The sequence below is a fragment of the Alligator sinensis genome, unplaced genomic scaffold, assembly GCF_000455745.1.
Source record: "Alligator sinensis unplaced genomic scaffold, ASM45574v1 scaffold100_1, whole genome shotgun sequence".
NCBI classification, from domain to species: Eukaryota; Metazoa; Chordata; order Crocodylia; family Alligatoridae; genus Alligator; species Alligator sinensis.
The window spans coordinates 1,738,636-1,752,914 of NW_005842193.1; the positions used below are offsets into that span (position 1 = coordinate 1,738,636).

The window sequence follows — 14,279 nt, forward strand, 5'->3', positions numbered from 1 at the left end:
CGCTTGTGCTCCTTGTTTCCTTTAAAAGTCTTCATTTTATTCATTTTTTAAACATGCATTTTTGAGGGCAAGATAATTAAGTATCTTTTTTAAATTGTGTAATCCTTGAAAAATAACAGAACCTAGAATCTTCAAGAATAATATGAAACCATTATCAGACAGCTAAATGCTGCAATAAGTTTGTGTGTTCCTACTTAAAGCTGACGTTAGGTAGGAGCAGTGGGGCTTCTGTTCCGAAGATAAGACTCTATGGCACTCTGTGCGAATGTTCTGCTGCTCTGAATAACATGCTACAGGGATCTTTATATTGTGTTTCAGTTTAGGTTCCAGTGCATTTCTCAAATCACTTTGATCTGAGGTCTAGGTTTGTCGTTGATGTAAAAGCAGGGGCAACTATAGCAGAAGTTTAGCTCCAGACTTTAAATCTGTGCTTCAGGTTATAGATGCATGTACATCTGGAGATGTTTCAAAATGGGAATATTTCAAGAGGGCAGCAGCTCTTATATTTTAATTATCACGTGTGGACAATCTGGGAACGATGCAAATTTATTTATTCATTTATTTATTTGATTTTTATATGCCTCCCTTCTCAACAAAGGCTCAAGATGGCTTACAATAAAAGAACAAAATAACTTACAGAACAGGAGAACGACAAGAGAATAAAACATCTTATAAAGGAACTAAGATAGCAACATAAAGCAGAGACACCCCCCTCCCTCCCCCCCCAAAAAAAATAAAATCTCAGCCTAGTTTTTTATGCTAGTAGTAGTAGACAGGTGTCCGTCTCTCGGGACACTAAAATTGCACAAAGTGAGGCATCAGCTTGCTGAACATGAAAGATAAAGCAAAGCTGGAGTGACCCCTCCAGGGTGCAAAAAGCCTGAGTAGTATATATGGAGAAACTGTGTTGCTCACACATCAGTGTTGCCCTCTTGGCCTTGCTGGCCTAATCCAAAGGAAAGGCAAGTGCCAGTGCATTTGGAACCAGTTTGGCTGCAGGAGCTGCTGGAGCAAAGAAGATCATCTGCTTGATTGTCCGTCGGGGCTCAGTTCCTAGACTGGCTGCTGACCAGCGTTAAAAAGCCTAATCTTCCCCCTTATGGAGTGGACCTCAGTTCTGCAACTTTTTGGCAGCATTTCCTCTGCCTGGGGTAAGACTGGTACCCCCTCTAAAGTGCTCTTCTGTACAAAGCAAACTCCTGTCCAAATAGGAAAGTCTCACAGTGTTTCTGAAAGGTGTCCAGGCTTGTGCTCTGGCAGGCCTCAAAAGGGAGGGAGCTCCAGAGCTCAGGAGCAACGGCTGAGAATGACTTCCCAATGTAGCAGAACTGCTCCAGTTTTGAACTGAATGACGTGGTATTAGAAGTAGCTCCAAATGTATGTGCCCATACCCTTAAAGAACGTAGGGCCTGCATTATTTACTTCTTTTCACGTTGTTAGTAGTGTTTTTTCAGCATGCTTCTAATTGCACCCTTTCTTTGTCACACTAAAGGAGTATGACTTCAATATTTATGTACTGTGTAGAGTCAGCATTTTCAAAATATAGTATCAGTATCTGTTAAATGGTATAATTATTACATAATAAAGCATGGACTAGGTAAAAGGATGGGTGCATTCCTTTCCTGACTTGAATTGTACATTTGGATAAAATAGATTATAACAATCTGTTAATAGAGAAGAAGTGTCATGTAAGTCATCTAAGCTTGATTGTTATTAAAAGTAATAATGAGTTTATGTATGTCATGGTAAAAAAAAAAATAGAAATCCTATCTAGCATCTGCATTTTAATGTTTTTGATACCGTTTGATACCATTTATAAAGATGACGTTGTCATATGTTACTGTGATTTCTGTGTGAATGAATCTATTATCAAAATAAAATCTGCCAAATCAGATCACATTATGAATGCAGCTATCTTACTGTTTTCAAACGTTACAAAAATAAAAACTGTGAGTTCAAGTTAGGTTTATTCTATAAACAGCACAATAAATTATGTTAATAAAAATATTGTTTTACTACTTTAATCTATCAAAGTGAGGATTTTTACAATGCTTTCTTCCAACCTTATCCACTGTCACATGTGATCACATAACGTGGTACATGTTGTTAGTCACATACTTCATTTTCAAATAGCATTATACCCATTTATAAATGCTTTCAGCAGTAATTGTAATAACTGTTCAAATTATACATGCGCAATAGTATATGAAAGAATTATATTCTGTATTATTGTTGTTGTTGCTGTTGTTAATCAGCAGACTTTTTTGTCAAAACATGGTTGGTTTTTTAGTTTAACACAAATGTCAGTTTTAAAAACAATCAAAGGTCTATCATGAAAATTTGTGCAAATTTTGTTGTTGAAAGGATTGAAAATGGGTAGTGACAAATTTCTGTGCGCTTGAGGTCCTTAGTTTTTCATCTGGACTGATTTGATTACAATGGGTCAGACGAGTCGTAATGTTTTAGTTGCTCTAGTTCTGCATTTTCTGAGCCTACTCATGTGGTAAGGAGAGTAGTGAGAAACAGATTTCCCATAGTATCTTAGAGACAATAGCTATATTTCCTATGTTCTTCAAGGTATTAATATAAATGGGTGGGGCAGGGAACAGAGCTACAGTCTTGATTGGAGAAACCATAGGAATAGAAAGGAATTATTTAATTCTTCCCCCACATCTGTTACAAAAAGCAAAAACCCCAGTCAGCTTATTACAGGTGTTGATGGTCTGCATAATGGTCCCTAAAAACACTGAAGTAGAAAACAGTCAATCCACGTTGTTAAATTAGGACATCAATGCTTACTTAAAAGAAGATAGTGGAGATTGTGTGGAACCAATGGGTGATTTGGCTTGGCAAAGTCATCAGAGGTTTGGATCATTAAAGTAATGTTCACAATTGGTTCTGCAGAAGCTGGGTTAGCATGGATGGATCTTATCAATCTAGTAACAAGTCTTTTGGTAAAATGTATCTAGCTGTTTGGGTGCATTTTGTTCCTAACAGGACAGAGACAAGCAACTCACCTGCTACACTACCCTGAGAACTGCTAAGGCATGAGCATCAAACCTGTCTCTCTTGATCTCTGCCCATAATTCCTATTTGTTTCATACCACCTTGCCCACTTTTAACCTGGGCATTCTGTTCAATAGAATCAGTGGCAGGCAGTCTGATAGAATGATACCTGGGAAAGGAAAAACGAGTTTGCAGAGAGAATGGTAATGCAGCAAAAAAAGTCTGAAGGTAACGTCCTCCATCCTGGTGGATACCAGAGCCAGATGCATTATCAGAACTACTATGAATTATACAGCAGTAGATATTAGTGCTGTGCAAAATGTTGCCAGCTGTTTCAATTCGACACTGTTTCAACTCATTTTGAGCTTGAAACAGCAACATCAAATTGAAATGAAGGGCTTTGAAACAGCCTCAAAACAAAGTGAGGCTAGTCGAAACATTATGAAAGTTTCAAAACATTTCGAGTTTCAAAGCAGCCAGGGTGGTGGGAGACAGGGGAGAACCAGGGCTGTGCTCCCAGCGGCTCCACAGACTCATGCGACTCAGCTGGGAGCGCAGCCCTGCCTCCTGCGGTGGGGCTGCGGGCAGCCGATCACAGTGCAGGGAATTGAGCCCGGGCTCAGTTCCCCTCCCCAGCTCCCCAGTCCCAGGAGATAGCACCCAGCTTCCCTCCCTTATCTGGCAGGCAGATCGGGGGGCCTGCAGCCCCGGGAAGACTGACACAGCCCTTCCGGGGTTGCGGGCTCCCATCTGCCTGCCAGATGAGAGAAGCTGTTTTGAGTTTCCCCATTATAGCGTATGGGTGAAAGGTCGAAACAGCATTGAAACAGCATCACTGTTTCGATGAAACGAAACAGAACAGTGGTTTCGAATCAAAATGAAATTTGAAACGAAACACTGTTCCATTGAAACCTCGAAACTCGGGTCGAAACAGAACGGTGCCATTTCACACAGCCTTAGTGGATGTATCTTTGTCTCCTACTAAGGGGCCAGAATTCTTTGTGTACTTATGGATACATGTTCCCTTTCTGGGTGTTTATGTAGCCCTTGCTGAATATTGGAATGATAGCCATCTGTGCCATGGGGTGTGCCTGTGATCTGTGTCCTTTCATAGATTTCATAGATGTTAGGGCTGGAAGGGACCTCAAAGATCATAAAGTCCAGACCCCTGCCCCAGGGGCAGGAAGTCAGGGTCAAAGGATCCCAGCAAGATAAGCATCCAAACGTTTCTTGAATGAGTCCACAGTAGGTGCCTGCACCACTTCTGGAGGGAGTCTATTCCAGGTCTTGGGGGCTCAGACAGTAAAGAAATGTTTTCTTATGTCCAGCCTAAAATGGTCTTGGAGGAGTTTATGACCGTTGGTACTTGTTTTTCCTTGGGGCGCTCTGGTGAACAGACGTTCTCCCAGATCCTGATGTACACCCCTTATGTACTTATAAGCAGCCACCAGGTCCCCTCTGAGCCTGTGCTTTTCCAGGCTGAAGAGTCCCATGGCTCTCAGCCTCTCATCATAAGGTTTATTCTCTTGCCCTCTGATCATGCACGTGGCTCTCCTCTGGACTCTCTCAAGCTTCTTGACATCATCCTTCTTGAACTGTGGAGCTCAGAATTGGATGCAGTACTCCAGCTGCGGCGTTACCAAGGCCAAGTACAGAGGGAGGATGACATCCTGCGTTTTACCTGAGAAGCATCTATGGATGCAAGCCAGAGTTTTGTTTGCTTTACCAGCTGTGACATCGCATTGGTGGCTCATGTTCATCTTGTGGTCAGTCATGACCCCCAAGTCTCTTTCAGCCGTGGTGCTAGAAAGTGTAGCACTGCCAAGCCTATAAGTATGCTGCGGGTTTTTTCCCCCCCGAGGTGGAGTACCTTACATTTATCAGTATTGAACGTTATCAGGTTTGTATCTGCCCACTTACTAAGTTTATCCAAGTCAGCCTGGATCACTAGCCTGTCCTCAGATGTGGACGCTATGCCCCAAAGTTTAGTGTCACTGGTGAACTTAGCCAGTGCGCTTCTGATGCCAATGTGCACATCATTGATAAAGATGTTAAAGAGAACCAGTCCAAGGACAGAGCCTTAGGGGAATGCCAGTGGTCACAGAGCGCCATAATGATTCACTACCATCGACCACTACTCTCTGGGTCCAACCTCAGAGCCAATTTCCCAGCCATCGGACTGTGGTATAGCCGAGGCCACAGTTGGTCAATTTTTTCCATGAGGAGGTCATGGGACACCAGATCATAGGCTTTTTTTCAAGTCCAGATATATGATGTCAATCTCTTCTCCCTTGTCCAGGTGATATGTCAGTCCCAGGGCAGTATTATAGTTGAGAAGTTACGTGTACACGAGAAGTCAGAAAATAAAACACTTCAGAGTCACAGCCCCATAGTTGTATGAGTTAAAATGGTGCGACTAAATGAGTGGAATCAAGGTTTGCAGCACACTTGTGAGCAACAGAAACTTCATTTACTTGCAGGGCCAGCTACATTCTCTTACATTCTCTTCCCCTGCTGCCAGTTCTGCCCTGCAGTCCTGGGTCTCTTTGTCCCCTTCCTCCCCTTCTCTACTCCCCTGCTCTCCTGTTCGCACTGCAATTCCTGATTTTCTCTGTGATGCTTACTTGAAATCTTCTTTGGCTAGGGGGAATTGCAGTTTATTCTCCATTGGCTTGTCCTCCCTGGACTCCTCCATGGGCACAGTGGCCCACCGTCCAGTTCAGGCTGGGTGGACTTAGGCAGCCTCTCCCAAAAGGTGCAGCTCCATGAGATCTCAGTGTGAAGCAGAGACAGGCCATGCTGGGCTGCTTCTGGGACTCTATACACAACCCGTGGTATTCTTAGAAGCATGTTGCAGAACACTGGTTAAGAACCGCTGTCTTAGATCTGGTTATTGAGGGTTAGAAATTCTGGTAGGGCTGCTAGAGCCTTAAGCAAAGCACTGGCAGAAAAAAGCATTGCTCTTCCACGAGAGAGACTGTTAAATACCCTTTGGCTGACCTGAACAACAAGAGGTTAAAACTGTGTCACCGTTCCTGGTGGAAGGGGATTTCAAGGCCTTGATTGACTACCATTGGAGGCCAGTTTATATAACATGGGCAGGGATGAATCTAGTTGTCCCTCCATGGCAGGATGTGGTTGATTCTGGAACTGACGACTTTGTCACAGAGTCTCTTCCATAGACCTGTGTATCCCAGGGCTGCAAAATGCTTTGGATTAAAAATTTGCTCAAGCAGATAATTCTCAGTGGACCACGAATGGACAATCCAAGATAATTGTGACGTCTGAAACATTTTTCAATTGCCTGGTCAACCATAAATAGAACTGTTCACAACAGGAGAGAACAAGTAGTGTCTTCTGTGCTTGAGAGAAGGGCCTAAGGCCCAGATCACTGTGGGATGCATTCCCCATTCTGTGGTTTCTGTGATGATTTACCTTCTTGTCACTCTCATTTGGAGGGTGTTAAGAATGAGATTTGGCCATGGTCGTTTTCACAGCCGCTATCTGGCCAAGACTGTAATCTCTCTGGACTTTGGAAATGTCTTGTATCCCAGCTTCATGCATCCCAACTTCAGAGCTAGCTAGATAATTGACATGCAGAGATTCTGCTGTTTGGACATTAAGACTATTCTGATCCAAAGTATGAAAGATTCTGTCAGATCAATTTATTTAGCTAAGTGAAAGACTCAGTATTTGGTTGAATGCTGCTATTTTCTTTTTCTGTTGGCTCCCAACTCTTGTCTGTTCCAAACTATGTGCTAACAGCCTAGGACTGTGTGTCCATTTGATAGACATATCAAAACAATCCTGCATTTGGGGCTGGGAAGATTTTTGCCATCCTGCAGAAGGTACATTTCTAAGGTCTTTCACACAAATTCCTCCCAGTTCAGGAACCTCCTCTTTCCCAGAACCTCAATATTGTCCTAGATGGGAGGTTTAGTGGGATCCCCATTTGACTCCCTAGTACTTGTCCATGAAAATACTCATCCTATCAGCATTTATACAAGTCCAAAGAATTGGGGAAATACAAGTACTTATGACAAGTCTTTTTAATGTGATACTTTGTAAGGATAGGTCATACTTGGGACCTGTCTCAAATTCCTGCCTAAGACCATGTCCAGTTTTCCCTTGAACCAAATAAATTATTTGCTTGTGGCTCTTCCTAAATCGTATTTAAATTGGGCTGAGGCTAGATTGCATACACTAGGTGTCCTCAGAGCCTTAGCATTTTACATGTATAGGAGCAACTCGTTTAGAGTTTACTGGAGACTCTAATAATTGCAAATGGGGAAAAAGACAGGTTATATCAGACTCCAGAGGCTGTCTAGGTGTATGGGGGGAAGATTGCATGAACTCTGTTTGTCAGCCAGTATAGATTTTCCAGCACAGATTAAGTCTCATTCCACTAGAACTCAGGCAGCCTTTGTAGCTTCTTTGAGAAGCATACCTATCTCAGAAATACGCAAGGCAGCTACACGCAGCTCAGTCTGTGATTATGAGAGATTTATTCCTGGTGAAAGTGTCAAGATCTGATGTTGTAAAGCAAGGATGTCCAACTGGTGGCCCATAGGCCGCATGCGGCCCGCAAGGAGTTAACTTGCAATCCCTGGGCTCTCGCCTGGCTGCCATTCCTCCTATTGCTCTGGTTTACCACTTCCTGCCCTCACCCCGGGGGCGTGGCAGCATGGCAGTGCAGGAAGCTGAGGGTGAGTCTGGGCCACAAATGGGGAGGAAGGGCGGAGATCCTGCAGCAGTTGGGCTGCCTACAAGGACATGCATTGCAGTGGAAGTGGGGAAATCACCTACGTGGTACAGCATTGTGGGGGAGGGTGGGTGTGTCTGCACACAGTGCAGTCCCCAGGTTGTGTGATCTCAGGGCTTAGAAGTTGGACATACCTGTTTTAAAATAGAGCCAGGCTGAAATCGTTAAATACATTCTAAGGCAGGGATGGGCAAAATGCGGTCCAGGGGCCAGATGTACTGCCAGCCCATTCTATCTGGCCCTCAGGGCCCCTAAAAATTTTAGAAAATTAATATTAATCTGCCCTTGGCTGCCTGGCATGCAGCACTCGATGGCTTGCCAAAACTCAGTAAATGGCCCTCTGCCCAAAATAATTGCCTGCCCCTGGTCTAAGGTCTCACCTCTGTTTAGTAGGGTTTACTACTTGTGAGTCATCAAAAGAGGAATGTAGATGAAGAGATACTTGGAAGAAATGAGAGTTTTCTTTAAACGAATGGTGGTTTTTCAAGTTGTGTGTGTGTGTGTGAGACATTTCATGATCTGCTTTCACTCCAGGCTTCTACTGTTTGGATTCTGTACTGTTAAAATGACTGAGGAGATTAAACTTGCTGGGGGGTTTTATGCCCTCGCATAGTAGGACATTCAAGGTACATGTACTGGCTGAATGATTCTGAAGCGCACTCAAGAGTGGAATATATATGGAAAGAACCACAGTTATGGAATAGTAACCATTTCTTCCTGGTTATCAAAGGCCTGTTCACAATTTTTGCAGGACTTGGTCATGTCTTTTTGTAAGCAGCCTCCAAAAGGCTCCAACTGTCATCTGAGCCATTGCCTTCTTCTGCAGAAAGGTCTGGCAGCTGTTTCCACTTCTCACTTGCACCTCTCCATATTTTGAGTTTGGGAATGGAAGCAATGCAGGATCTGATATGGACCACCATGACAATGGAATGGAGTATATGGGATTTAGCTACTTTTGTCTCCCCCTCCAGAAAGGGGTGATGGTACCATTACAAAATATGGCCTTTTTACAATCTCTCCCCATTTCCTTTGCTTTGCCTTCGATGCCAGTGTTTTTAGTCGTTGTATTAACTTACCCACAAAGGTGTCTGCACTGTCTTCCATGCTGTCTTCTTGCACATGGAAAACCTACCCGAGTTGACAAGTAAAGGTTCAGCTCATCTGTAGAGCCTTTAAGCATTAGGATAGCTAGGTAGTTGATTATTGTACAATTATTGCTTATTACCCTAATGAGATGCCTCAAAAATGAGATGCGTCTTTTTAAAAATTTTTTTTACCTGTGCTTCCCATTCTGTTTGTATCCAATTGTCATCTTTCAGTCTATACTTGGACTATCTAGTCTTTGCAATATGTACAGTGTCCAGCATATTGGGAATTTGGTTGTGTTCTCTAGGCATTGCCACCCTACAAATAAATAATATAATCCTGGTTATTTTGATAGAAAGGGATGGTGAACTCCTGAGTTTGTATATTTTTGTTTGTGTTTCTCTGCTTCCTTTTCTCATTTTGCACACTGCTTGTCATATAAAATTGGAATTTTTTGAGGCAGAAATTATGTTCTGTTGTTATTACAGTGCTAAGCACAATGAGTTCTAAATTAGATATGTGACTGACAATATCACCAACCAGATAATTACATACCAACATACAGTATATACAATTATTAATGCAAATAGTTCATTTGTGTCCAAGCGAACATGGTTACAAACTGTGAGCCAGCCCAACTTTGCTAACTCTTTTATGTGTTATATGCTAACTCTTGCTCACTCTATTGGGGTGAGTAAAGCCTAGTCACACTTGTGTAGGACTTGTCACTGTCTTGCATGTGTTAATAAAGGTTGTGAGAATCCTGCCTGGGGGAATCGGGTATAGTCTGTAATACACTCTGAAGTACATGCCTAAATTAAATAAGTAAATGCATATTCATACTAGGCCACCAGTAATGAAGATTAATTCTGTGGATTCAGAACTGTTTGGCAAACCAACATTCCCAGTTGAGTGCTCTGATACTTAGAGGACTTTCTGTTGCCTTTGTGTACCCTGTCTCTTTATTTACTTCCCCTTTCTTGTCTTCTGCCACCTCGGTATCACCAAAGAACTTATTATATACTTTATTCCCAGTTCTTTCTCCTTTATAATATTTGGTGAAATGCAAATGTTTCTGTGATACTGTGAGCTGATCTAATTTCTAATTCTATTCATGGCCTTGGATAGGCTCCTGGAGTAATAATTCCTTCTATTTTATAGCCATTTCCTACAACTGGACTTGTACTGATACTAGCCTCACAGCTGGGCATGTTTTGAAAGTATAATGTTTGGAGCATGTGCTGTGAGGTTTGAAAAGGCTTACAGAATTTAAAATAGTAATAGTATAGTTTTCAGATCCTAGCTTTATTTGGAAAGGGGGTAAGTCCAGATGTGTGGTGGGTGCCTGTATGGTTTTTGTTTGTTGGTGGGGAGGGTTATAACTCAAAAATGGTTTTTTGCTACTCAAGGGTAAGAATATTAAAACACAAGTTTTTGTTTTGAGCTGTTACGAAGTTTATAAAATGACTGAAAGATTTTTTCATAAGTAATTAAATGGCACACTTGAGCTGAGAGCTTGGGTCACGTTTCCTTCTAGTGGGAAAACTGGAACTAGAAGGGAATTTCTGGCTTTTAACAGTGGCTTTTAACATTGCTGTCTGGGCTGCAGCATGAAGTGATCTGTAATGGACTTAATCTTCAGGTTAGACTTGAATTAACTACTTTCAGAGTTTTTAAAATTTTGAAATGGTTAAATGAAAGGCCTGCCAAATTGCCCCCTTTTTATTGAGTAGAGGTAGTAACCCTAAAAATAAAATGGACTTATTGTTCAATTTTGGTCCTACCTGCACTAATCTAGTTAAAAGGATAATTACCATAACTAGTTAGGCTAATTGCAATATGAAAGATCCTCATGGGTTGCAACATTTGAATTTAAAATACAGATATTACAAAAATACAGGAACACTAGGCAAAAAACTTGGACGGTCCAAGGCTTTAGTATGAATAAAAGGCTATAGTTAGGACTTGCATGAGCCCTAATGGTCAACTGTGTTGCAGCTACATCTCCTAACTTTGTAATTATAGTTGTATAGACTGGTGGCTTCTGTTTTTCCTGGAGTTGCAGGCAGTTATCCACATCTTTGTTAGAGCTGTTAGTACAACTGGAAATTTGTTACCACTATTTCTGGAAAAGGATAATTGAATTGAGGGTCTTTTGTTGTCCATTTCTCTTCAGAGAGTTGAAGCTCAAAATAGAATTCTACAAAAAGTGGAAGCTTAGCCATATTATAGGGAAGTATATGAGAATTTTACACAGGCATGCAGAGAGAGAACCAGGAAATCCAAGGTAGGATTTGAGATGCAACTAGCAAGGGATGTGAAAGGGAATAGAAAAAGTTCCTGAAGTAAGAGAAAGACTAAGGCTCAATACTAGGACGTATTATGGAGTAAGCATCAAGGAATCTATTTCTAAGCACCTGGAGGGGAGAACAAGTTGATCAGCAACAGCCGCCATGGATTCATCAAGAGCCTCAATAACTGGATTTTCTTCTGTGGCGGTGCTGCAGGTGGAGAGCAGTGCATGTGATATACATTGACTTTAGTAAGGCTTTTGACACTGCCTCACACAGACTTGCAGACTAGATGAAAGTACTGTAAGGTGGATACAAAACTGGTTGGACCATTCAAAAGCCAGGATTCAAAATGACCATGATAAACTGAAGAAAATGGTTTGAAATCAATCAGGTAAAATTCAACAAGGACAAGTGTAATTTCCTAGACTTGGGATAGAACAATCCCATGCACAAATACAAAGTAGAGAAGGACAGGTTAGGCTACTGTACTGTAGAAAAGGACCTGAAGAGTCGCAGTGAACCCTGAACTGAATATGGGCCAACACAGTGTGCTCTAGTTGCAAAACAGGTCAACAGCATACTGAGCTGTATTAATAGGAGCATTACTTGCAAGTCAAGGGAAGTAATTATCTTCCTATATTCAGCACTGATGAGGCCTCATGTAGAGCACTGTACCCAGTTTTGGGCTCCACACTTCATTTCAAGAAAAATATGGCCAAATTAGAAAAGAATTCAACAGGGTGACCAAGTGATTAGAGGCCTGGGAAAATATGATTTATTCAGATATGCTGAAAGAACTAGGATTATTTTGTTTGGACCAGAGAAGACTGAAAGAGTATTAGATAACAGTCTTCAAATACGAGAAAGGGACTTACGTGGATGATAGAAACCAAGCTATTTTCTGTGGTCACAAGGAACAGTGCTCATAAATTGCAGATAAGGACATTTAGGTGGATAGTAGAACTTATTACAAGGGTGGTTAAGCATTGGAGCAGGCTACAAAGAGAGGCTATGGGATTTCCATCCTTGGATATTTGTAAGGGCAAGTTAGACAGGCATTTGACTAGAATGTTTTTAATCAGAGATGATCCTGTCTTGAACAGGGTTGGACTAGATCAGTGGGGGCCAAACTTTCTGGCAGGTATGCCCCAAGGTAAGCCCCACACTGGCCCAAAGCACCACTCACATCCCCTTCCTCTATCCAGTCTATTGCTTTTTGCTCTCCCCATGTTCCCTGCCTGATCTGTTCTACTTTCTGCTCCAGGCCCTGTCTGCTGCTGTATTTCCCTACTCCTTTCCTAATCCTGCTGCATGCCACATGCACAGACTGTCTGTGCCACTTAGGACATATGCTGCAGGTTGGCCACCTCAGAACTAGATGACCTTATGTGGTCCCTTCAATCCTACTGGGTGATTCTGTGGACTCTTCATGGGTGATGGAGGGGATGCTCTACTTCCTCCCTTCCTTTCCTTTTCCTAGAGACTGAAAACACTTGTCACTCCTAATGCTGCCAACATAAGGCTTTACATTAGTCGAAGTGTGGGATATCTGAGAGCAGTGCAAGCTCACACAGTTTTAATGAAAACCTACCATTCTAATGTTACCACTATAAAGAAATAGCTTCAATAATTTTGCTAATTCACCTATTGAAAAAGCAACTGATTTTAGTAAGTAGGAGTGATATGGCCTGTGGCCTGTCTACAGGTCTTGTCAGAAATTTGGTGCGTGTGTGGGCGCGTGTATCACTAAAAGCTGGTATTTGTGGGTATTCCATAGTTTTCCTGGAGAACCCTTTCATTTTTGTGTTGTTGCTTATACTAGATTTTTTTTTTTTAATTTTAAATTAAAAAACAGATGTTGTCTTGGATAGTAACATAGGGCTGAACTGAGAACTATCTAATAAGGGATCTACACCAGAAGTAGCATTTGTCAGCTCTCTAACGGACATCTTGGATGTCATATGTAGTACTGAGGTGCCATTTTCTTACTCCTTCGAATAAGTCATAGATCCGCCTTAATGTGTAGTGTGTCTCGCATTTAATATTGCACATGTAGGGAGATGCAGTCATGGGCACACTAATACACTCATTGTTTGGCAAATTACCACCAGTTAACAACGTTGATTAATTGCATGAAAGCCTCTAGTTGGTCAATGAGGAATGCTGTATTGCCCATCCTTATTCCCACAGTCAGGAAACCTAATGGAGAGCATTACTTTTGATGCCACCATCTGTCCTAATCAAGAAGACCCAATTCAGCAGTTTTATTTCTTGATATCAAATGCCCTGCAACACAGTAGGGGATTGGGGTGGGGAGATCTTAACTCGGTTTTTTCTTTTCTTTTTTTTAAGTTGTAGAATCTTTGACTTTGAACATTATCTCTTAAATAGTCAGCTCTGCTGATAATCTGTAAAAAGCCTAGCTCTAAGCAGTTGGAACATGTAGCAATTGTAGGAACTCCTCCTGCTCCCTGTTCACTGGAAATGATCAGAAATTAGAAGTGGAAGACATCTATTCTATTTTGTTTACACTTTACCAGTTCAGGATTGTTCTTGAGGGCCGTGTCCAAGATTACATACATTTCTAGTTAAGATTGAGATGAGAGTGCTGCTTCCTTTATCCTGAGTATCGGAATGAGCTGTCCACTTTGTACCTTAAATAATGGAGTGTAGAATTCAGAGCTGGAAAAGATCTAGTATAACCTATTTTAAAAGCTACTCTCATAGAGAATTATATCATTTACTCTGTTTTTACAAATATAATACTAGTAACCCTGCACTATCTTTAATTTCTTCTTAATATACTCTTAAAGCAAAATTTCTAATGCTTGTATATATTTTTTAACTTTCCCACAGATATGCACTTATTTGGCCATTATCCAGCTCATGACGATTTCTATCTTGTAGTGTGCAATATCTGCAATCAGGTAGTCAAGCCACAGGTTTTCCAGTCACACTGCGGTAAGTGAAAATTTTCATTCCTGAATTACAGTGCCAGATCAGTGTGTGGATCTAACAAGAATCATTGTATGCAGTCAGGACAGATGAATTACAAAGATACTCCTCTTTGTATCATATCTGTATTCAGTGCAGAACATCACAAATGCCTGAAAGTAGGTTTTATGTAGGGA

General features: G+C 41.6%; 1 protein-coding gene across 6 annotated transcripts in view; it reads left to right on the forward strand.

Annotated features, from left to right (window-relative positions):
* The window catches only part of ATXN7L1 (ataxin 7 like 1), a 195,278-nt gene that overhangs the window by 55,336 nt on the left and 125,663 nt on the right, over positions 1-14,279 (forward strand). For 5 of the 6 annotated variants that reach the window (XM_006026449.3, XM_025207392.1, XM_006026444.3 and 2 more), the window contains one exon: positions 14,005-14,109. The exons of the other annotated variant lie outside the window; for it this stretch is intronic. In XM_006026449.3, coding sequence (XP_006026511.1) covers positions 14,005-14,109 — 105 coding nt within the window. Of the gene's footprint in view, positions 1-14,004; positions 14,110-14,279 lie in introns of those variants that run through there. 6 annotated transcript variants of the gene reach the window in all.